Genomic DNA, 25,843 nt, shown 5'->3' with positions numbered 1-25,843 from the left:
CAGGGGCTCATCCCCTGTCGCCCCGCTATTGTCGGCTGGCAGGGGCTGGTCCCCTGTCGCTTGTCTGTTTTCAACCAGCAGGGGCACACCCCTGTTGCCTCTCTCTTTTCCGCCGACAGGGCAGGTCTTACCACTGCCCTTCTGTTCTTTTTGTCAACTACGTCATTATAACTCTCACACTCTTGCAGATTTACGCTATAGGTCCCATTCGTGCTCTGCAGCCGGACCCTCGTATTATCCTCACGCATAGGCGTACGCAGTTGCACAACATTCCGAGGTAGGGTAAAGTCGCACAAAGGGTAATAGATGAACTTAATTAAATTGAAATAATTAAGATGCCCATGCTAGACATGCTTAGAGTTATATTGCTTCTGCAGTTCATATTTTCTTGTTTGCATGCTCATGGGTCGAGGTACAATTTCGTTCTTGGATTATTATTTTGTGTAGTTGTTTATGAATTTGAGGTGTGGTTTCATACTTCTTGCAATACCTATGCCATTGTTTGATTGCATACATTTTTGCCTGCACGTTTCCTTTAAGTGAGGTACGACTTCGGGTCTCATGTATTACTTATGACCTTATGTGTTTGTCTATCTAAGTGGCCAAGGTATGGTTTTGGTACCTCGCGTGTTACTTATGTGCTTTTTGCTCGAGGTGCGGCATCGCAAGTCGAGAGTTGTTTGTCGTCATGTTATAACCTGCATATGTTGACACTTATGGTAAATATGTACCTACATAAATGTAGTCTTGTGCCCATCCTGATTTCACTTGTTTTCAAAACACTAGAAGTTGTGCTTGTGCATTTCAGTTCTCTAAAAACGAGTTTCCTTCTGCGAACTTGGTGCTCTTCAAAATGCACAACTTTTGCAAAGTCGCATTTGGCCCCTCCCAAGTCCACACACTTGGGAGAAATGTTTTATAACCTTGATTCAAGTTGCGGCTCAATTTGAATAACCCTGATTGGGGGCAGGAGTCTATGATTGAGTGAGGTTCTGTTGAAGGACCCATTCTTCATTTATTAAACTTAGTGTCGCGTGTCGTGCGAATCATGTCGATATTAAGATAAATTTTGGATGCAAGATTGATAGTGTTGTGCCTTGCGTGAATGACTTAATGTGGCATTATGGCTTTTAAGGATGAATCGTGTCAAATGAGCACTCCTTTATTCTTTGGATCGTTATGAAGTTGTGTGTTGGGTGTTCCTTTTGAGAAGCCCACACACCTTCCTGGTTCAGTATAGCGTACTTTTAGACATGCACAACATGTTAAGTACTTTGTTGATCGGACGAGAGATCCGAGATGACCTTGCATCATGAAATATGAAAAATGTTGTTGAAGTGAATTCAAGACTTATCTTGCCAGGCTGTGTTGTATTAATTCTTTTGCAGATAATATCTATTGGGGTTTCTTTTGTGGAACCATTTCCCTTTCATCGTAGTCGTACTTTTGACCAGTACGATCGTACTTTTTGACAAGTACGTCTTCTTACGTTGCGATGATTGGATGAGTAGGTTGTGACAACCTCTACGAGTGCAAATAACAAAATGCTAAGAGCACCTAAATAGGTGATGATTCCGCCTTCACCGGCAAGATACTCGAGTTTGGTCGAAAGACTAGAGTATGTAGAATGGGTCTTCAGTTAACTACCTCTGATGTACTCATTCGAACCGCTGACTCCTGTCAGGAGAGAGGACGGAAAGGTACAAAAACTTTGATGGACAAGCCATTAATGGCAGTTACGAGCAAAAGACTCGGCTTCCCCAGTCATCGGAGTTAGGGGAATGGGACTACCATAATTATCCTAGGTGGTAGCTCTCCATGTTTGGGATGCATCCATTGTTTATGCTGCTTTGGGGATTTCTCTCTTGGTCATCGACCGTCCCCTTAGGTGCGGACTCAGTCAGCTATCCGGGTTATCATAAAATACATAGCATAATAAACCCTCGGATTAGTCTAGGCTGTTTCTAGAGTCGTGCCTTGTGCGTACCCACTTGGTCAGTTAATATCGAAACATAATTTCAATCCGATCACACAATTTGTTGAGTTATATGCGTATGAAAGTTATAGTGTACAACACGTTCAATACTTATGGAATTGTGTGTGTGTGGTTGATGAAGCCTTGTATTTTGCTAGTCAAATTTCTTATGCAGTTCTTTGCTTGTAACAATTAGCCTACTTGTGCCAGTAAAATACTTGTACTAATTTTAGCATTGTGCTCATGATAGTTGCTCCGTGAATCTGGTGGAATTAAATTGCTATATAATTGCCTGTCTACTTGACATATTAAGTTATTTTGCTTAATTATGTTCAATATTGTCCTGTATGTGCACCTACCAGTTTTTAGTGAAACTGACCCATTTTATGGGCAGGTGATGTATAGGTGATACACTCTGCGATGGCACGATGGCGTGATGAGATCAAGATAGAGCTCCTTCCCTGACGTTTCGCTCCTGAGGACATATTGGTAAATTTGGTATAAAGTGTATTTCAAAATTTCTCTTTTTATGAAACCTTGAGTTACTAAAACTGTTTTAGTAAACTTCTTCTGGTTTCAACAAGTACAATGAGTTGTAAAATCCCATGAACAAATTCTCAATTATTGAAAATGCATTTCGAAACCATTTGTTTTCAATAGTTGTGAGGAATTTGACAAAGCAAAGTTTACGCTGTAATGCGCTCAAGGTCCATCGACTTGTGGTTTTAAAAAATATCATTTTCCGCTGAAGTACTATTTGAACTCTGATTATTGTATGCTTTCAAAGCTTTCTAAACTATTCAAAAAGTTACAAGTCCTGGATTTTTGGGGTGTTACAACTTGGTATCAGAGCGACAGGGAAAATAGTGATTCTTGACCATCCGACATCTGCATCGCACGGTAAGTACTATTGATTTTGTTGTTTTGTACTTAATTTGATTAAAATATTTTGCTTCGATTTAGATGTCGTATAATGAGATGAGCGAGGCAATAAATGTTTTGACCGAAGCCGTTATTCATCTACAATCTATGGTCCAGAACCTGAGTCATAGTGTGGCTTGCGAGAACACCTTCCAGGGTCAGTGCGATAATCAGATGGATAACCATCAAGTTCCCCCGAATCTATTATACCCCCGAAATTCTATTGTTTGTTCTTTCTGTGGTAAGGTGGACCATTCAGTGAAAGAATGCCGTCATAAGCGAAAGTACGATAAGTGGCAACTTGCCACACACGGCTTGGAGCAACGGAAGCAAGTTAAAGATATTCAGAACAAAAAGTCAGTTGGTAGTAAAGAAGTTAGCAAATGGCGACTTGCCAATGATACAATGCAGAGATCCTCACCTAAGAAACAAAAGCAAGGCAAAGGAATCAAGCTACATCGATTGTCTAGTCGAAAATGCTCGAAGTGTAATTATGGTCATCCTGGACAACCATGCCCTCGAGACACTGGAGGTTGTTTCTATTATGGAAAGATGGGGCATTTCGCCAGAGTTTGTCGCAAGAAAGAAGCAGATCTGAAGAAGTGAACCGCGAAGGAAAGTCAGCAACAACAACCCAAACTGCCTCACTAGTAGCAATAAAAGTAGTGAACCGTGTTTATTTTCATCATGACGGGTTAGGTAGAGAATTAGCAAATAGACACTTTAATAAGTTCGAGTAAGACTTTTTATTTTCCAGTACGGATCTTGTCAAATAAAAGTTTATTAATGAAATTACGTACGAATTTTATTCAACCTAGACCCTTATGATTATGATGCTTATGCAGGTAAATGACATGTTACGCCTACAACTGATTAGTTTTTGGGTAGTTAACTTGTTACGCCTACAAATGATTAACTTTTAGGTGGTTGACTTATACGCCTACAAATCATTAGTTAGACTATTTAGAGGAATGACACCTCACGACTACAAACACTTAGTTTTTATGATACATCACGCCTACATAGCTGTGTTGCAGAGGGTTGCATTATGATTGTTTGTGAGAATATATCATACCTGTATAGCATGATTGATGGATATCACATTGGACTAAGATGTTTTGAAGATTCGTGCGTGTGTTTCATGCTGAATATAGTCGAATGTGATTTGATGTAAAAAAAAAAATTGTGAATGCTTATGAAGATGATGCAATGATCTGAATGTCTTAGATGCATATATGACTTGAATCCTGTGTGCATAACTCGAACTGCGGAGAAATTACGTATCTTGAGGTTTAGTTGATTCTTGATATATATCAGATCACATTGTATAGAACTCACGCTTTGAGGTTAGATTTGGATAATGCAATGCTCCTGGTGGCAATGATATAATGCATAGGATAATATGCTTTTGTATGATATGATTGAAATGCATGTGACCTCAAATTTTGAAAGTATGCGATATATGTTTAAGCTCAATAGTGAACTATGATTTATGGAACCTTATTGATGAAATGGGTGATTTTATGAATTGAATACCATATGAAGTGATGTGATGCTCATTGATGATATATATACTTTTGCCCATTATTGGTGGCTATCGACCCTGTGAGTGGTCGTTTGTTTGATGCATGTATCATTGATTTCGGTACCTGTTGAGGACCCGCAAAGGATTCTCTGCGAGGGCATGTATGATCAAGATCAGGTAATCCGACTAGAGTGGTGAATCTCTGTGAGGAAGTACACTGTCCAAGATCGGGTAGCCGCAAAGACGGCGAATTCCTGTGAGGAAGTATATTTGTCCAAGACCAGGTAAACCATCTAGGGCGGTAATTCCTTGTGAGGTCATACATTTCTCAGACCAGGTGATCCAGCGTGGAACTTGTAGATTTTGATTTCATAGAGAATTATGGTGTGTTTTGATGCTCTTCTGAGAGCATTTGATATAGCCAGTTATGAATCTTTAAATTTGGCTTTCTGTTGTAGTATGATTATATACTGGTAGAATCAGATCCTTACTAAATCTAGATCTTGATACAAGGATATGTTTTTGTCTTCTATGAAAGTTAGGGCCATTCTACGAATGATAACTTAAGCGAAGATAGGACAATTGGCCATGTAAGGCCTTGAGTTATAGGGATAAGTTGAGGCTATTCCGAACATAGAGTCTGTTAGAAATAGTAAGGGTAACGAACGACAACTTGATTATGATAAAGTACAGAAACTCCCATTCAAGGAACGTAAACAAATTAGAGCATGTCTCGTTGTGTCTCTTCATTTGTATCGAATCTAGTAGAAGGTGACGAATAAACATTCTTAGAATCTTCTGCCAAACCCTTGATGTGGCTCCAAATAAACTCTTGCGAAGACATAGATTATTAACAAAATCACTCACATTTTGTTTAATTGAATTGTTGGCTTCGAATCTTTCTCAGGATTTTATTATGTGCTATCCTGACTACTTTAATACCATACATGTTTCGGATCACTCACATATATAGTACATCCTTATTAACAGCGAGTAACTAAGAACCAAATTGTTACAAATAATCTTTTAATAAATATTTCGCGGACGAAATTCTTTTAAGGGGGGTAGGATGTAAAACCCACATTTCAAAAAAAAAATGTTTTGGCCTCGGGCCGGGTCGGGTCGGGTCCGGACCCGACCCGGGCCCCTTTTTTCACTAGGGTTTTAAGTAACCCGACTCCCGAGCGCCGCACACCCCCCCCTGCGATATCGAGCGAATCAGGGAAACCCATCGAGGGTTTCCCCATTCATCGCCCTCCCCGGTACCTTTAAGAGAAGCGTAGGAGGTCGAGGGGAGTCACGCCTCCCTCTCGCAGCCCTCGCCCCCCCATCGCGCCGGTCTCCTCCCTTGCTGCGCACGCCGCCGACGCCGGCCACCGCCTCCCAGGTACGCCATCTCCACCCTTTTCTCCTCCCTCTTCTCTTCCTCACCCCCTCTTTGTCACCTCGCCGGGAGGCCGACAGGCGGCTCACAGCCCCCGCCGCGGCCTCCCACCACCCCTCTGTGCCCATCGGGGGCCCGACAGGTGGACGGGGCCCCTGTCGTTCCCTTCTCCCTCTAGGATTCGCCGGAGTGCCGGCAGGGGACCTATGGCCCCTGCGACACCCCCCTTTCTCTGCCACCTTCGTGCTGTCGGCAGGGGCCCCGCCCCTGCCGTCTCGTGGCCGTCGGCAGGGGCTGGCCCCCCTGCCGTCTGGTGCTTTCGGCAGGGGCTGGCCCCCCTGCTACTTCGTGGCCGTCGGCAGGGGCTGGCCTCCCTGCCGTCCTGTGCTGTCGGCAGGGGCTCAGCCCCTGCCACTTCGTGGCCGTCGGCAGGGGCTGGCCCCCCAGCCGTCCTGTGTTGTCGGCAGGGGCTCAGCCCCTGCCACTTCGTGGCCGTCGGCAGGGGTTGGCCCCCCTGCCACTTCGTGCTGTCGGCAGGGGCTCAACCCCTGCCACTTCGTGGCCGTCGGCAAGGGATGGCCCCCCTGCCGTCCTGTGCTTTCGGCAAGGGCTGGCCCCCTGCCATTTCGATGCTGTCAGCAGGGGCTCAACCCCTGCCACTTCGTTGCTGTCGGCAGGGGCTGCCCCCCCCATGCCGCCTCGTTGTTGTCGGCAGGGGCTGGCCCCCTGCCGCCATGCTGTTTTCGACAGGGGCTCATCCCCTGTCGCCCCGCTATTGTCGGCTGGCAGGGGCTGGTCCCCTGTCGCTTGTCTGTTTTCAGCCAGCAGGGGCACACCCCTGCTGCCTCTCTCTTTTCCGCCGACAGGGCAAGTCTTACCACTGCCCTTCTGTTCTTTTTGTCAACTACGTCATTATAACTCTCACACTCTTGCAGATTTACGCTATAGGTCACATTCGTGCTCCGCAGTCGGACCCTCGTATTATCCTCACGCATAGGCGTACGCAGTTGCACAACATTCCGAGGTAGGGTAAAGTCGCACAAAGGGTAATAGATGAACTTAATTAAATTGAAATAATTAAGACGCCCATGCTAGACATGCTTAGAGTTATATTGCTTCTGCAGTTCATATTTTCTTGTTTGCATGCTCATGGGTCGAGGTACAATTTCATTCTTGGATTATTATTTTGTGTAGTTGTTTATGAATTTGAGGTGTGGTTTCATACTTCTTGCAATACCTATGCCATTGTTTGATTGCATACATTTTTGCCTGCACGTTTCCTTTAAGTGAGGTACGACTTCAGGTCTCATGTATTACTTATGACCTTATGTGTTTGTCTATCTAAGTGGCCAAGGTATGATTTTGGTACCTTGCAGAATTCACGTATAATAACAGCTACCACGCTAGCATTGGGATGGCCCCTTATGAGGCTTTGTATGGAAGGCCTTGTCGATCGCCTGTTTACTGGGACGAGGTTGGCGAGCGAAAGTTGGAGTCACCGATAGTGCTACAACACTACACTCAGCAAGTTCAATTGATACGGGAACGACTTTGAAGTGCTCAGAGTTGGCAGAAGAGTTATGTTGATCAACGTTGTCGAAAACTCACTTTTTCGACAGGGGATAGAGTTTTTGTCAAAGTATCCCCGACCAAAAGCGTTTTTCATTTTGAGAAAAAGGGAAAGCTAAGTCCCAGATTTGTCTGACCTTTCGAGATCTTGGACCGGATTGGTGATGCAACATACCGCGTGGCGCTACCTCCTAAGTATGCTCAAATCCATAATGTCTTTTATGTATCTATGTTGAGGAAATACGTTCATGACTCATCGCACATCATCCATTACGATGATGTGGACATTCAGGGAGACTTGTGTTAAAATATGTTGTACATATATATATATATATAGATCACGACACATACACATATATATATTAATTATATATATGTCTATGTGTCTATCTACATATATAAATATATATATATATATTTATATCTTTTGTGAATAGACCCATATAGGGGTAAAACAGTCTTTTTACTTATCGCATATTGTAATTTTTCTCCTTTTCTTTTATTTCCTTTTTTCTTTCTTTTTTATTTTTCTTTATTCTTTTCCTTTTCCACCTTGGAATGGGCCCCACCTAGGAGGACGTTGGAGCATCCAACGGTCATATTTATGACCGTTGGAAGGGCTCCAACGTCCCTCTAGGAGCCCTTCCAAGGCCTCCTCTTTTGTCTATAAATAAAGGGGTTTCTCCCCATTGTAAAGCATGCTTCTTTGAAGCCTTTTGAGTGGAATATATATTTTTCCTCTTCTTTTGGGTGCCTTACCACTTTAAGTGGTTGTGTTGTTCTTTTGCCCATTAGTGGCTATTTGTGTATGTGCGTGCTCTCTTGTTTTGCTCTTGGAGACTTCATCCGGCACTTCATTACATGGTATCAAAGCCTTGGTTGATAAAGCTTCATCGGATCTTCTTTTGACAAGTAATATCCTTCTCTTTCGTGCATTTATATTCCTCTTCTACAAATGGCCAACAAGGATGCAAAAATCGACCTCTCATTCAAATTGGATGGGACCAATTATCGCATGTGGGCGGCCGCTATGGAAAACAATCTCAAAGGTAAAAAACTTTGGGGTTATGTATGTGGAACCATTCCGGAACCACAATTGAAGTTGACTAAGTTTGAAGGTAATGAGGAAAAAGCTTTGAACGAAGAGGAAAAAGAGAAGGCTATTCTTGATTACTCTTCTAAATTAGAAGATTGGGAAAGTGAGCATGCTAAAATTTTAGCATGGTTCATGAACAATGTTGAATTAAAGATTTGTGCAAATCTCGCCAAATTCAAGAAGGCTAATGAAGCTTGGTTCTTTATGAAAGGCATGTACACTCAAAGAGACCTTGCTAGGCATTTCTTCCTACAAGAAAAGGTAAGAGCTACCAAACAAGGTGATATGAGTATTAGGGACTACTATAGTGCCCTATCTTCTTTATGGGATGAACTTGTCCTTCTCGAACCCCAATGGGAAGGTAGTGCTATTGCTATGAGGCAAGAGCAAATGGAAAAAGAAAGATTTTTCCAATTTATTCATGGGCTTCGCCCCGAATTTGAGCAACTTAGAGGATCCCTTCTCCATAGGGCCTCTACTCCTCTAAGTGATATTTTGGCCAACTTATGTCAAGAAGAGACTCGTTTGGCATTAAAACGAGATGTTGATGAAGTTCATGCCGTATCTAGACTCGGCAACAATGTAAGGCCATACAAACCACCTCATTTTTTCAAAAATAATGGTGGTGGAGGAAGGAAAATCATTTGCCATAATTGTAATGAACCGGGCCATATTCGTCCGGATTGCCCAAGATTTAAAAAGAAGGTGGCCTCCGTTGGTGAAGCTCCTCCAAATGAAGACTCAAAGAAAGATGGTGACATAAAAGAGTCTCTTGCTCATCTTACCGAAACTCTTCAACAATTCATGAAGATGAGCTCCTCTCAGTTTTCCTCTACACCATCCACTTCCGGCGCCGCTATCTCCTCCTTCCCAGGTATGACCTCTTGGATTCTTGATTCGGGTGCCTCCTTTCATATGACTCCGAATGCATCACTCTTATAAAAAACAAGGCTCAACAAATTTAAATCTTTTGTCTCCACTGCCGATGGAACGTCCTTGGATGTTGAAGGCATTGGGAATCTTGAGAAAACTTATAATGAAAACAAAGAATTTTTTGTTCCCAAAATTCGAATTATTCCAAAACTTAATTTAAATCTATTTTCCGTTTCCCAAATTACCGATTTTGAATGTAATCTCACTTTTTCACCTACCCATTGCTATGTGCAGGATCTCCGGTCCGGGAAGCGGATTGGGCAAGGCCATAGAAGAGGGGATCTTTATTATATGGATTTTTTGTCATTGCCAACCAAATCATTTTGTAATCATGTTCAATCCAAAGATATTGAGACTTGGCATAAAAGACTTGGACATCCTAGTGTTTCTAAATTGTATCTCTTTCCTTTTTTGGAAAAATTTTGTAATACAAATACATTCACATGCAATGATTGTATCCTTGGAAAAATTCATTCGCTTCCGTATTCTCATAGTAATTTTGTGTCAAAAAGACCTTTTGAACTTGTGCATTCCGATGTATGGGGACCGGCACCCGTTCTGTCCAAGGGAGGCTACTCCTACTATGTTAGTTTTGTTGATGACTTTACTAGATATACATGGGTATACATTATTAAAAACAAATCCGATGTCTTTAATAATTTTAAAGAATTTCATATTCTTATTCAAAACCAATTTCAAAACAATATAGCTATATTTAGATCCGACTCTGGAGGAGAATACATGTCTAAAGATTTTCAAAATTATTTCAAAACAAATGGAATTTTACATCAACGATCTTGTCCTAAAACCCCACAACAAAATGGTCTTGCGGAAAGAAAACATAGACATTTAATTGAAACTACAAGAACACTTCTTGTTTCTAAAAATGTTCCTAAAAACTTTTGGGCCGAAGCTCTTCTTACCGCAACATATTTAATCAATCGTATGCCCTCTGCTTCTTTAAAAAATGTATCACCTTTTGAAAAATTATTCAAAATTACTCCAGATTTTAATAGATTAAGGATATTCGGATGTAAATGTTTTGTGCTTGTTCAAGGACAAGATAAACTATCACCTAAAGCTATTGAATGTGCATTCATTGGATATGGTGAAAATAAAAAAGGTTATAGATGCTATGACACTCGAAATAATAAACTCTATATATCAAGAAATGTAAACTTTCTTGAAGAACAAAATGGATTTGATGTTCATACATCTAGAGAAAACCTTGACTATTCCTTCCTATTTGATCTTGCTCCTAGAATTGAAACACCAGATGCAAGTACTTGCGATAATACTTGTGATGGCATCTCTCATCATAATGATATACTCCAACATGGTAATGATTCTCAAGTTGAGAATCTTAATGAAATGAATGTATATACCCGGCGGTCAGGAATTGAACATCAACCTGCTCTTGAAAGATATTCTCAAGATCTCTCATTAGAAGAACCTATTAATGCACCTAGGAGATCTTCTCGTAATAGTAGACCTCCACAAAAATTTGTATCTTATGAATCTTTCTCACCTAATTATAGGGCTTGTCTCATGTTAATTCATTCATATCATGAGCCTACTTCCTTTAAAGAAGCTAAAGATCATCCACATTGGATTGAAGCAATGAAAGTTGAATTAGAGGCTCTTAACAAAGCTCAAACTTGGAGTATTATTCCCCAACCATTAGGAAAAAAGGCAATTGGGTGTAGATGGGTATATAAAGTTAAAACCAAGTGTGATGGATCTCTTGAGAGATACAAAGCTCGTTTGGTTGCAAAAGGCTATGCCCAAGAATATGGAATTGATTATGAGGAAACCTTTGCTCCCGTAGCTAGGATGACTAGTGTGCGAACTTTAATTGCCTTAGCCTCCATTAAGCAATGGCCTATATATCAACTTGACGTTAAAAACACTTTTTTAAATGGAAATTTATATGAAGAAGTGCTTATGGATCCTCCGCCAGGTCTTGAAATTGGTAAAGGAAATATTCTAAAGTTAAATAAAGCTCTCTATGGTCTTAAACAAGCACCTAAAGCTTGGTATGATCTTTTTAGCAAAGTAGTTCTTGATAATGGTTTCTCCTCATGTTATACTGATACTGCTTTGTTTGTTAAAAATTCTAATAATCACATTACAATTCTGTTATTATATGTTGATGACATGATTATCACAGGTAATGATAAGGGAGGTATTAACCTTATTAAGAATATTCTCAAAGAAAATTTTGATATGTCTGATCTTGGTTATCTAAGATATTTTTTAGGTATTGAAGTTGCATACTCTCCCAAAGGGTATGTCCTCTCTCAGATGAAGCTTGCCTCCGACATTATTGACAGGTCTGGACTGACTGATGACAAGAAGGTGGAGACGCCAGAAATAATCAATGCCAAGATGAGAGTCAGTGATGGCACTCCTTTAGCTGATCCCACACCTTATCGTCAATTGATTGGGTCGCTCACATACTTATCCATCACTAGGCCCGATATTTCTCATGCAGTTCATAGTGCAAGTCAATTTCAGACTGCTCCCTCCACCATTCACATGGCTGTTGTCATGAGAATTATCAGATATTTGAAAGGCACCATAACAAAAGGATTATTCTTACCCTCTTCTTCACCTCTTACTTTACTTGCTTATACTGACTCTGATTGGGGTGGTAACCCCGATGATCGTATTTCTACAACAGGGTATTGTGTGTTTCTTGGAGAGTCACTTATCTCTTGGAGGTGTAAGAAGCAACAGAAAGTTTCACTCTCTTCTACTGAAGCAGAGTATCGTGCGATGGCCACTACCACCACGGAGATCGTATGGTTAAGAAGTTTGCTTAAAGATATGGGAGTCTCATTCTCAACTCCCTCAAAGCTGTGCTGCGACAACAAGAGCTCTATCTACATTGCCAGCAATCACACCTTTCATGAAAGAACAAAGCACATTGAGATGGATTGCCATTATGTTCGTGATGAGTTCCTACGAGGCACCATTCAATTGCCTTATGTTCCAACCGAGTACCAGTTGGCAGACTTCTTCACCAAAGCTTTGCCATCGCCTCGTTTCTTCTTTCTCCTTAGCAAACTCTCGGTGATCTCACCGTGTGTTTGAGGGGGGGTGTTAAAATATGTTGTACATATATATATTTATATATATAGATCACGACACATACACATATATATATTAATTATATATATGTCTATGTGTCTATCTACATATATAAATATATATATATTTATATCTTTTGTAAATAGACCCATATAGGGGTAAAACAGTCTTTTTACTTCTTATCGCATATTGTAATTTTTCTCCTTTTCTTTTATTTCCTTTTTTCTTTTTTTTTTATTTTTCTTTATTCTTTTCCTTTTCCACCTTGGAATGGGCCCCACCTAGGAGGACGTTGGAGCATCCAACGGTCATATTTATGACCGTTGGAAGGGCTCCAACGTCCCTCTAGGAGCCCTTCCAAGGCCTCCTCTTTTGTCTATAAATAAAGGGGTTTCTCCCCATTGTAAAGCATGCTTCTTTGAAGCCTTTTGAGTGGAATATATATTTTTCCTCTTCTTTTGGGTGCCTTACCACTTTAAGTGGTTGTGTTGTTCTTTTGCCCATTAGTGGCTATTTGTGTATGTGCGTGCTCTCTTGTTTTGCTCTTGGAGACTTCATCCGGCACTTCATTACAACTTGACCTTCAAAGAAAGACCTGTGGAGATTGTAGATCGACGGGACCAAGTGCTAAGATCGAAGACTATCTCCCTCGTCAAGGCTCGTTGGCAGCATCGTGGAATCGAGTAATGCACCTGGGAACCTGAGACTGACATTAGGGAGAAATACTCTTATTTGTACTTTGAGCTTTGAATTCTATAAAATTTCGCAGACGAAATTATTTTAAGAGTAGGATGTAAAACCCGACTAAAAAAAAAGGGGTCCAGGTTGGATCTGGATCCATATCCGAAAGCCTCCCATGCTTTTATAGAAAAGCACGGGGGGAGGGGGAGGCTCTCCTTTTACGAAAAGGAGCCCCCCCCCCCCCCCGACTTCCTCTCTCTCGACAACTCTCTCTTCTCTCCCCCCGCTCGACCTCAACTCACCAGAAAAGCCACCCGTCGTCGGCAACCTCCCGTCAACCCCCCCCACCTCCCCCTAGGTGAGCACCCCCTTTTCTCTGTCTCCTCGGTTCACAGGGAGGGGCGCCCCCTCCTCCCTGTTCTCTCTCTCTTATCGATTTGCCCGGGAGGGGTGCAGCCCTCCCTGCTCCTTGCTCTCTCTCTCTCTCGGTTGACAAGGAGGGGTTCTCCCTCCCTGCTCTCTCTCTGTTTGGGTAGGGCTAGGCTCGGCCTGGCAGCCGAGCCCATCCCACCCCATCTCTCTCTCTGTCAGGGTTGGGGCCAAGCTCGGCTTGGCTGCCGAGCCCACCCCACCCCTCTCTCGGTTTGAGTTGGGGCCAGGCTCTGCCAGGTAGCCGAGCCCACCCCACTCCCCATGCTGTCAGGTTCCTCTTTCTTCTGTCAGGCCAGTGGGCACGTGCGCACCCCCTGCCCCCTCCCTGTTCAGGCTGGCCGATGGGCAGGGGCGTGCCCCCTGCCCCCTTCCTCTTTCTTCTGACAGGCTGACGGGCAGGGGCGCGACCCCTGACCCCTCCCTATTCATGCTGGCCGGCGGGCAGGGGCGTGCCCCCTGCCCCTTCCTCTTTCTCTGTCAGTTCGGCAGGCAGGGGCGCGGCCCCTGCCCCCTCCCTCTTTCTGTCGGGTCGGCAGGCAGAGCACAGTCCTTGACCCCCTCCCCTCTCTCTGTCAGTCTGTCAGACAGGGGTGCAACCTTGCCCTTTCCTTCTTTTCAGATTCGGCCCCTCGCGCGGGTCGACACTTCGTCTTTAATAAAGAAACTCTTTTTATGCAGTACATGTATTCCATCGACGCAACAGACTCTACGCGTGCACCGAGGCACGAGCCACTCATCACCTACGCCCAGAAATGTCAACTTAGCCGACATTCTCTAAGGTAGGGGAAAGTTGCGCAAAGGACAATGGAAGGACTAATCTGAGAATAAACATTTGAATTTTAATATATATATATACATGTATGCTTTTAACTTAATGACGCAGTTTTGCGATCCTTTTCCTTTCCTTGATGTCATTTATTTTTCCGTTGCGGTTTAGTGCACAGGTTACTGCTTACACATTTAATTCAAGGACGCAGTTTTGAGATCCTTGTCCTTTCCTTTATGTCATTTACTTTTCTGTCGCGCTATCACGTGCACAGGCATCTGCTTACACATTTATTTAGCCAAGGTACAGTTTTGTACCTCGTGCATTGCTTATGCATTTATTTAGCCAAGGTACAGTTTCGTACCTCGTGCATTGCTTACACATTTATTTAGCCGAGGTATGGTTTTGTACCTCGTGCACTGCTTATGCACTTTTTAGCTCGATGTGCACAGGCTTGCATTATGTAATATATGTATAATCCTTACATAAATGCAACCTCGTAGGACATGAAAGTGCATATTCTATCCTATCTATTTCCCACTTGCTCATTTTCAAAAGACACGGGTTTGCGCATGAGCGCTAGAGTTTTTAAGAAATGGGATTCCTTGCGAGAATCCAACTTTCCAAATGCATAGTTTAGCAAAGCAAATTCTGCACACTTGAAGGTTGTCAAATTGCAACTAAGTTTTTCCAAGCCGGCACATTACGGTGAAATGTTTTACAATCTCGGTTTTATATCCGATATGACCCGGATATCCCCGGTTGAGGCATGAGAATGTGGTTGGGCAGGGTTTTTGCTTAGAAACCCATACCCCTTTTATCGTTGCAGTATCGCGAGACATGTGAAGCACGTTGATACTACGATAACTGGATGAGAGATTCGTGGCAATCTCGCATCATACAAATTACACAATGTTATAAAAATAGTTGGAAAGACCAATTCATGTCAAACTAAACTAAATAGTTGCATCATTTCTTTTACAAAACTTTGAGTTGGGGTTTCTTTTGAGAAACTGTTACCCCTCTCATCGTAGTTGTACTTTTAGACATGCACAACATGTTTGTACTATGATGATTGGATAAGAGGTTCGTGTAACCTCGAAGCATGCAAATGGCACATTGTGGAATTCGCCTCTTGTTTTTCGTCAAGAGAGAGAATAAGATGGTACAAAAACTCTGACAGATAGGTTGTTAACAATCACCCCTCGGGCAAATGACTCGATATCCCTAGTCATCGAAGTTAGGGGACGGGACTACCAGAAATTATCCTAGGTGGTCGATCCCATATACTTCTGCGAACCGAGGAGACAGAGAGAAGAGAGAGACAAGGAGCCGGGAGCTTACCTGAGGGAGGAGGCTGCCGGCGACGGGTGGCCGGAAAAAGAAATAGGAGAGAGTAAAGGGGGGAAACAGTCGGGGAGAGTGGGAGAGAAGCAGGAGCTGAGGGCTATCGGGGGTGCGTTCTTTTTTTTTTTGTAAAAGAAAACCCCTTGTGGGGGCTTTAAATAAGATAAGGGGGGGGGGGGGGTGTTGAGAGTTTGGGTCCAGATCCGGGTTGGGTCCGGTTCGGATCCAACCTGGATCCAAAGTAATTTTTTTTTTTCGAAAAAGTGAGTGTTACAATTGAAGAACACTCATGCCTACGTAGAGGTGCTAACAGACAAAAAGAAGTTTAAATGATAAAATGGACCCTCGAGTTCGAAAAATATATTTTTTAGATCTCTAATTTGTTTATTTAAATTTTATATAATCTTTTGATCGGGTGCTTATACACGTTTTGTATTTTTTTGCATACCTGAATCTGCGGTGGTGCGATTCGAGCTAAGGAGATCGAAAAACTTGTTTTGACTTTACCTTTCCTTGGAGCAAAGGACGGTCAAAGCTTGCAAATGGCATCCCCACATTTAAAAAAGGATTTTGCATAATTTGGGTAAGTCAAATATCTTTCCCTCACAAATTTTTATCAATAAGGTCTTGAGTGGAATTCCATTTGGGAACATAGATCTTGATTTTGAAACTAGCTTGAGACATGTTCCTATATGTCTAGCATCTATGGATGAGTAATTCCTATATGAAGAATCTGAGGGAGTGCAGATTCATAATAAAATGGTGCTAAATAATTGATTGATGTTCAAACCCATTACTTGAGAGAGGACCTCCTTTCCAACGAAAGAAGAGGTGCAATGCTGCCTTTGACCATTCAGGTGGGGCGGATCATGACATGTGAGCAATTTATAACCTTGTTGGCTTGATTCTTTTTCAGTAGATTACTTGCGGAAAGGTAGTGCCAACCTTGGGCAAGTTACATACCTTTCCACTTCTTATCTAGATCACATGGGAAAAAATATCCATATTGGTAATGGGGTTCAGGGTTTGAATGAATGGTGTGAATTTTTCCCTTGCAATAAATGCCATTCTTGGGGATCTTTTCTTAATGGAAGATCTTGAGATATATTGGCTGTTTGCATCCCTAAAGCCATAAATGTTGCCCTTAAGAATTTCTTAACTGAGTTTTTTAGAATATTTATTTTCCTTGTGAAGATCTCTGCACCTTAATACAAAAAAGAGAATATGTAAACGACTTTGAAAACCTTTTTTTTTAATATGAGGAGTTCATGGTACTATCATGAGAATTTTAATTCCACACAAGTATCATCATATTTCTGAATAACTTTTAGGCAAAATCTTGACAAATATACTGGTAAACTTTGAATTGTCAAAATTGTTTGTGGACAGATGTCCAATTTGAGATCTTCCATCTAGTTAGATCAATTTAGGCTCATGAAAATGATTGATATGGTCCACCAGGATAAAAGATGACTCAAAATTACAACTGTGATCATTTGTTTTCTTGGAGAATTTTGCCAATAAAATCTAGAATATTTTTCTCTTATAAGTGATATTACTACGTAATTGGTTCAACCTATATGCTGCAAAAGTTGCCACAAAATTTGTATCCCAGGATTATGGCTTTTATCTATTGTAACGAGATAACTACCACTGGTTATAGCTACATGTTCTTTTTTCTGTCTCTAAGAAACCTGTTGTTTTATCTTTCCATAGTTATAAATACAGATTTTGCATCTTTAGGACTTCTTTCTGAATAATTGTGCAGTAACGTATATAAGTAACTGCATTTGATTTTTGTAATATGCTTATGGCCATAGTTTCTCAATAATTGATGCTTTGAAACTCATCTGTTGAATATGGGACATTCTTACAAGGGATAGTTGTTGCAGTAGCAGCAATACCAATATATTTGAAGTGCATATATTGGGTTTATTTTGTTAGGGTCATTTTCCATGACAGGTCTAAGGTTTTCGTATATGGAAAATTACCTGAAATTGTTCGAGTATGGATCCATTTGCAATGTAGGAACCACTATGTCAGCAATGACCTGCCAGATCAACTTAAATTGATGCTCTAAATTAGATAAAAGGATTAATTTTTTGAAATGTGATTTGTGCAATTTACTTTGGAGCATTCTCATGTTTTTTTCATAGTGAAAGTTTTTTATTCAATAAAGAAAAGAAAGGGCAGTGACGAGAGGTCACCCCTTTACAAGCCTAGTATCAGACACTCGAAGATACAGTCCAATTATCACCCACCCAAGAGATGTCTGAACTTGACCATTTTATCGAAGCACATGCCAAAGCATATTCTTGGGTTTATGCTTACATATTGGCAATTTATATTTTCCATCATTAACTGTGTTTTATCTTTCTGATCTATGAGAAAGATTTGAAACCTGGGGAAAAAGGTCTGGACTGGCCATCAAGGAAATGTATTGCTCTGGGGACCGCTCGGGGAATGGAATATCTGCATGAGCACTGCAATCCTAAAATTATACACCGTGATCTGAAGGCTGCAAATATTTTGTTAGATGAAAATTATGAAGCAGTGGTTGGGGACTTTGGACTAGCCAAGTTGATTGATGCAAAATTCACTCATGTCACAACTCAGGTGCGTGGAACAATGGGACACATTGCTCCAGAATATTTAACCACAGGGAGATCATCAGAAAAGACAGATGTTTTTGGTTATGGTATTACACTTCTGGAACTTGTAACTGGACAGCGTGCAATTGATTTTTCACGTCTTGAAGAGGAGGAGGACGTGCTCCTTCTTGACCATGTAATCTCTCTCTCTCTCTCTAACACACATGCACACTCACATTTCCAGATGCATCAGAGAATGCCATTTTTCTTTGTTAAGCTTCATAGCATAATGGTGTATATATGTTCCTTGATGCTTAGCTGGAAACTTATCACCCCTATCTACAACTATATACCGTGCATGGTTGGATGTGTATAGGTATCCATACCACTATACTTTTTAGTTTCTTTGCATTTCACATCACCACCTCCTTTATAGTTTCATATTTCTGTAATGTTGAAGGTTTAATTGATTACACATGTTTGTATTTCCTCGTATTGCTCTTGGATGCTAGGCATTTCATGTTTCATTCTAGCAAGTGTATATCACAGTAATAGTTGCTTCAGTTTCTTTCTTCTTGTTCTCTTGCTTTATCTCTTGCATCTCAGAGTGGCTTAAGATCCCTAGATGGTACCAAAGCTGCCTAGTGTAGGCATTTTATCTGGTTTACTTCTTTTCTTGCCTTGAACTTCTCATTTAGTTTCCTTTTCTCAAGGTCCCCATCCAACCATCGTCTGGCTGAGAGATTGTACAGTACCTGGTACATTGTTCTCCTGGCCCTGAGATGATTGTGGAAGTGACAGAAAAATCAGGTCAGAGCCCCTTTTGAACCTGCTTTTTAGTACTTTCCCGGCCGTAAAACTGTTGTGAACTCATCAAAAGATGGCTGATAACATTCAAGGAGCATTTTTATTATGTTTTGGCCATCATATAACTGGATGGATACTGGAAAAGAAAGGTGTCTTTTGGTTGACAAAAATATGGAGAAAAGTGGCGGCAGTAGCTGTGGTACTTGGTGGTCATGAAGATGAGGATTCATGATGCTGATGACATTGATGGTGGTAATAGCTGTTACAGTGAGGATTAATGAGTGTGCTTGTGGTTGATGTGGTGATGATGATTATTGGTGGTTAATGTGTTCTGGTGATGATAATAAATGGCCATTGTCATCACCATAATCATGATGATGACAAGAATGAAGGTGAGGACGGCGCTGATGGAGATGATGACAAAGGTGATGGTGGTGATAAAGAGAATGAGGAGATGGTAGAATAATGTTCATGGTGACTGTCAGAGGACAAATGTGATAATGATCACCTATGGTGATGGTGTTGATGATAATGGTCTTAACTGTGATGTTATTGTAAAAGCATTAATCATGCATGATCATGATGATGGTGATTTAAGATGAGGATGATACTGATAAGTAGCTACAACTAATAATGAAGATGATACATAAATATACATATATATGCATGAAAGAAATTATTAAAAACATTGTTTAAAGCAAAGCGTTATCTGCATATGCTAAAACAAGTTTCAGAAAATAAATTTCAAACTTACATACAACGAGATTTTAAAAAATGACATCCATATATATATATATATATATATATATATATATATAGAGAGAGAGAGAGAGAGAGAGAGAGTAGGTGGTAGCTGCCTATAGGGATGGCAGTGGACCGGGGCGAAACGGGGCCCCGCACTGCCTCGACCCGTTTGGACCGAGGATGGAGGACATGAAACGGGGAATGGACCGGGGATGGAGGTTAAAGTCAAAACCCGTGCAGGGATGGAGGTGGGGATGAACTTACTCTTGCCCCTGCCCCGTCCCGTCCTGTCCTGTCCCCGATCCTCGTTAAGAAATTTACTATTATACCCTTATACCTATTATAAAATCTTATATATATTCTTAACCCTAACATAAAACCCTTTCTCGAATCTCTCTTCTCTCCTTCCTCTAACGAGCCGCGCGAGCTCACATTTCTCTCCTCTCATTCTCCTTCCTCTAACGACGGAAGGCAGCAGCGGGAGAAGGACCGGGGGGAAATGGGACCCAGCCCGCCTCGCCCCGTTTGGATCAGGGATAGAGGTTAAAATCAAAACCCGTGCAGGGATGGAGGGAAAATTTTTGAGATAGGGTGGGGGTGGAGACCTTGTCTCCCGCCCCCGCCCCAGTCCACTGCCATCCCTAGCTGCCTACCGTGAGCAAATGGGTGTTTTCGGATTGTTTTTCGCAAATCTGATGACTCTGCAGATGTGTTCGGCGTGATCGATTTGCTAGGAAATGACACCTGGATCATGTTTTTTCGATAAAAAACATGATTTTTAAGCCTTGAATATTTATAAAAATTGTAGACCTTCGATTTTTATATCTTATAAAGCCCTACCTGCGTAGTGGAATTGGATCAAACTATCAGTATTTTTGCTTTCTCTCTCTATGTTGCCTGACATGGTTAACATTGAGCTTGCTGTTCTAATTTCATTCCATACAGCAGTCGAATATGGGATTGCAAGTTGTGAACCATCTTGATGAAACAAATCTGCATCCCTCAAGAAATAGAGCAAGAAATTATTCACAATGGTGAAATAACTAGTTCATAATTTAGGTCCTGTGGTACCAGCAGTGATTCAGGGGAAGTCTTGTTGGATGAATGAGGGCTTTGTTACTCAAAGCTTTAGGAGGGGGGTCACTGGTCTTAAAAATGCTGTGGAATCATGGAGAAGGCTTTAAATCTAGATAAATGCACCCTTGTTGGTTATGCTTAATAGACAATGCTCTGGTTTCTAACTACTTGAATAAATTCAAGAAGAAAAAATGATGAGTTTACCAGAACTGAGGAGAGAGGTTCCCCATTGATGACTTGGTCTGATGTTTGCTTTTGGGTCTTGGAGAGGAGTATACTTCTTTGTTGCTTGTAGGATTTGCAGAGAAAAACTGTCCTTATATGAATCGTTTCCCAGTGATGACATGGTCTAATGTTTGCTTTTGGGTCTTGGAGAGGAGTATATTTCTTTGTTGCTTCTAGGATTTGCAGAGCAAATCTATCCTTATATGAATCCGTTATCTTTTGCTGAAATACGTGCCATGTTTAGTTTAAATGGTCATTCCATATATTTGTAAATGAGTATGCAATGATTCAAAGTAAAATCTCACTTCCATGAAAAATTTTCTTTCAAATCCATCAGCCAAACAGATAAAGGAACTAAAATAGGTGTGTTGAAATGTGAAATCTAGCATGTTATGAGTTGGGCATATGCATTTGGATGGAGCAAGGATTGCTTTTTTTTTTATTCTGTAAAAGGAATGCAGATTAGTGATTTTTGTCTTAAGATTTCTTTATTCGCTGACATGGGACAAATTAATTAGATTTAGCACATTTTGTGTGGGTGTGGTTGCACCCACACGGTGGTTCTGTGCACATGAATTTACACATTTCATGTAACAGATTAAAAAGCTAGAGAGAGAGAAGAGGCTTGTTGATATTGTAGACAGCAATCTGAAGCAGAACTATGATCCTAAGGAAGTAGAGGTTATGGTTCAGGTGGCACTATTGTGCACTCAGAGCTCGCCTGAAGATCGACCAAAAATGACAGAGGTGTTGCGGATGCTTCGGGGGGAAGGGCTTGCAGAGCGATGGGAGGAATGGCAGCAGCTTGAAAACATTCTAAACCAAGATTTTTCTGTAGCTTCTCGACAGTTTGAGTGGGCAGACGATTCTTCTTACAACCAAGTAGCTATTGAATTGTCGGGGGGTAGATAGAAAGTTCTAGGAGGCTTTCATTTGAAAACTGAAAACGATGTCTGGATCTCGTACTATTCTGTTTTGCAGTTGGTTGGTGAGTGGAATTGGAACGTCATAAAATACTTGGTGCATACATATGTAGCACAAACCTACTATGAACTGGTAGAATGTTAACTATTTGTATATTCTCAAGCAGATCACGTAATATGGATGGTTTGTAGTGGTTTATTTAGTATAAAGCATGTTTAAGATCAAGAATTTGGAATGGTTCAAACAGGTTTCAGTGAAAAACCAAATCAGTTGGCCCAGATAGATTGCATCAACAAGTGGTGGTCAGGAAAATGGCCTCCGTATCGTGATTTGATCAAAAAGTAAAACATGACGATATGCGAGTAAGCCGTGACAATCTGGGTGATTATGTGTGTGGTTTGGTTTTCTTTTTCAAGTGGAAAGGAGAAACCGCACCTGGAATGAGAGACCTGGTTGCTCTGATCTTTAGTCTACTGTACCCTCAGTCGCTGTCCTAAGGGCATCAAATCATGCCCCCTTTGACCCCCCAAGGAACCTCCTACTTCTCTTTATGGAAGGGGGTGCCCACACTCGGGATAGGGGAATATCTCTCTATCCATGAGCCTGAACCGACTCTGGGTAAAGACAAGACAACCTATTACCGCAAGCTTCTGTGTGTGTGTGTGTGTGTGTGTGTGAGAGAGAGAGAGAGAGAGAGAGAGAGAGAGAGAGAGAGAGAGAACCAGGTTTCTTGACCTGTTGCGGTCGAAGTTATAATCACAAGGATGTAGCTATGAATCACCGCAGGGGCAAAATTGACAAAACGAAACCGCCGCCTAGGCTACATGGAAGACCTGGAAAGATGACCACCAGTGGAGGACATGCTCATCCATCTCCTCCTTTACTGTCGTCGGCCGGTGGTGAAAATTCACACTTCATCCCCCAAAAATGCAAAATGATTATCGCATTTTGGATTAACTCCACATGCACTGGTGGGTTGGGAAGCTGTTGAATGCTCACTCTCTCCACAAAGCAATAAACCAACTTAGTCTCAATCTTCTTCTTGCAGGGCGGTTCCATTCTATTCTGTTCTACGCTGCAGCTAAAGGAAATAGAAAAAGAGGGAACCGAGTCCTCGTTTCTTCTGCTGGAAACATCCACCTTATTTTAGGAAGAATTTCGGTGGAAATTTGAAAAAGAAAAATCCATCGGTCATCGGTTCATAATCGATATTTGATAAAGTACATTTGAAAAAAAAAAGACCAACCAACATTCTGATTCTGACGGTAATTTTTCTCAAATTCCAAGAACACAGCGTGAGGTGAGAAATGCAAGGGAAAAAGAATAAATAAATAAAGAAGTCATTCTCTCTTGGTAACATCGTGACGGGAGGAGCGGCGGGGGTCGTAGTTCTTGGAGTGGAAATTGAGGAAGAGGAAGAGGAGAGAGGCATTGAAGGCCGCATTGAATCCCCAGGCCCTCATTCCACAGCACCCACCTCCCCCGGCCCGGAAGTGCTTCCACAAGAGGAGGGTGGAGACGGCAAAACTGAAGAGAAACTGAAGGATCTGGCAGTCGGTGACCATCCTTTTCCACTTGGGCGGGTGGCCGAGGCTGCAGCAGAGGTAGTAGGCATACATGAGTGTGTGGACGGAGGCGTTGGTGACGAGGGCAACCACCAGCAGGGACTGGGAGTGCTGCAGCCACAGGTAGCACATCACCACGACGACCGCGTGGTGGTAAACGTGGAGGAACGTCAGCTGCTTCTTCTTGAGCAGGATGATGATGGTGTCCGAGAACTCGAAGATCTTTGAGAGGTAGAAGACGTAAGCCCAGAAGAAGACAGGGCCACTTGGTTTGGTGCCCAAGGGGAAGCACAAGAGCCAATCGACGTCGGGCATCTGGCGGATGGCGGAGAGGGAGCAGCCGGCGGCCATAGCCCAGGAGAGGACGAGGAGGAAAAGGTTGTGGAGGGTCGTCAAGAGGCGCAGGCTCCCAACGGGCCGCCTGTTGCGCATGAAGAGCCACAGACAGCCGACCGTGGAGACGTAGGACACAAGGAGCGACATCAGGAAAGAAGGGGAAGACCCCCACGTCTGGTACTGGATCCACCGGAACCCGCTTATGATGGGATGCTGAGTTAACCAGAAATCCAAGTACAAACATGGGGAAGAAAGAGAGATCTCCGCCGCCGCCACCGCCACCATTATCTCTCACTGCCTGGCCGGCTGGTTGTCTTGCTTCTCAAAATCCCGCCTTCTTCCTTTCTTTCTTAGCCACTTACCTCTTACCCTTATCCCTTCTTGCCACGTCCTACGCTTGGAGGTCGCCAATCGCAACACACACAAAATAGCCCCATCTCCCTGTCCATACAGATCCCTGTCTGGACCACTAAAAAACGATACGAGGAAGTTTCCCCTGTTTCAAAAAGTACCTTAACCCAACTTTTGAGAGGGTGTTGTGTTCTCCACCAAAGACAAATTGGTGTTGAGGTGTGTACGGAGGACTTGTCATAATTCACGTCTTAATAACTATTTTATAATAAAATAACATATATAAAAAAGGTAGATATGCGTTTGTCTCTTCTCATGAAATAGATATTGGTTTGACGAAAATATCTTCTTGTAAATAGCTTTGTATATTTTGGTGACTCTTATCATTGCCTGAGTCGGTGCTCATCGGCTCCTTCAAAGGGACAGTGCCTGAACTAAAGTTTGTGAAGCATATTCTTAAGATTGTACCATTACTAGAGTCTCTAAGAATCAGTCTCAGTTCGAAGAAAATGATGCAGTGGGCTATCATTACTAATGAGTTTGTTTGCTTGAAGATGATGTATCCTCAACTGCACATAGAATCGCTTTGCAGCAGAAAATGAACTCGACGATGAACGTTCTGGATCACTCTTTGACAATGTACCATCTACTGTAACAGGAGCTTTTTTTGACGATGCACCCTTTACCATCGTCTACTATCGTCGGAGTACTCTTTGTCGTCGTCTGTTGTCACCAGAGCACCCTTTGTCATCGTCTATTATCGCCAGAGCACCCTTTGTCGTCGTCTGCTCATGAAAAATAGTTAAACTATTAGAAGAATTGATATTTTGTCTATTGTTCATCATGATACTAGGGTGCAAGCATCGAACTGAGTAGACAAAGAATAGTGATTTACAAAAAAGATGATGATGACAACACCGAACTGAGTAGACAGAGAGCAGCGATTTATAAAAGAGAATAGATTGGACAGTAGCGATTTACAGTAAAAATCAGATTAGAGAGTAGCGATTTATAGTAAAAATTAGATCAGAGAGTAGCGATTTACAGTAAAAATCAGATCAGAGAGTAGCGATTTACAGTAAAAATCAGATCAGAGAGTAGCGATTTACAGTAAAAATCAGATCAGAGAGTAGCGATTTACAGTAAAAATCAGATCAGAGAATAGCGATTTACAATAGAAATCAGATAAGAAAGTATCGATTTACAGTGAAAATCATATTAGAGAGTAACAATTTACAATAGAAATTAAATCAGAGAATAACGATTTACAGTGAAAATCAGATAAGAGAGTAGCGATTTACAGTAGAAATCAGATCAGAAAGTAACGATTTATAGTGAAAATCAGATCAGAGAGTAACGATTTATAGTAGAAATCAGATCAGAGAGTAGTGATTTTTACTGTAAATCGCTACTCTATGATTTGATTTTCACTGTAAATCGCTACTCTCTGATATGATTTTTACTGTAAATCGCTACTCTCTAATCTAATTTCTACTGTAAA

The 25,843-nt window shown here is 41.7% G+C and overlaps 2 protein-coding genes across 2 annotated transcripts in view; one reads left to right on the top strand and one right to left on the bottom strand.

The window, feature by feature from the left end:
* LOC149846071 (Leucine-rich repeat protein kinase family protein) overlaps positions 1 to 22,307 on the top strand; it is a 50,613-nt gene extending 28,306 nt beyond the window's left edge. Inside the window, exons 10-11 of the mRNA XM_089996152.1 lie at positions 18,115 to 18,509; positions 21,764 to 22,307. Of these exons, the coding sequence (XP_089852278.1) occupies positions 18,115 to 18,509; positions 21,764 to 22,078 (710 nt within the window). The 3' untranslated portion in view covers positions 22,079 to 22,307. The remainder of the gene's footprint in view (positions 1 to 18,114; positions 18,510 to 21,763) is intronic.
* A 985-nt stretch (positions 22,308 to 23,292) lies between these two features.
* LOC149846070 (fatty acid elongase 3-like) lies at positions 23,293 to 24,428 on the bottom strand. Its single transcript, XM_089997838.1, has one exon. The coding sequence runs from the start codon at positions 24,274 to 24,276 to the stop codon at positions 23,431 to 23,433; it is 846 nt and encodes a 281-aa protein (XP_089853964.1). The 5' UTR covers positions 24,277 to 24,428; the 3' UTR covers positions 23,293 to 23,430.
* Positions 24,429 to 25,843: the final 1,415 nt, after the last annotated feature.

Source organism: Nuphar pumila, chromosome 2 (assembly GCF_984573655.1).
Source record: "Nuphar pumila chromosome 2, dmNupPumi1.hap1.1, whole genome shotgun sequence".
Classification (NCBI taxonomy): Eukaryota; Viridiplantae; Streptophyta; class Magnoliopsida; order Nymphaeales; family Nymphaeaceae; genus Nuphar; species Nuphar pumila.
The sequence above is the reverse complement of the archived record's forward strand: the minus strand, read 5'-3'. Positions and strand labels throughout refer to the sequence as shown.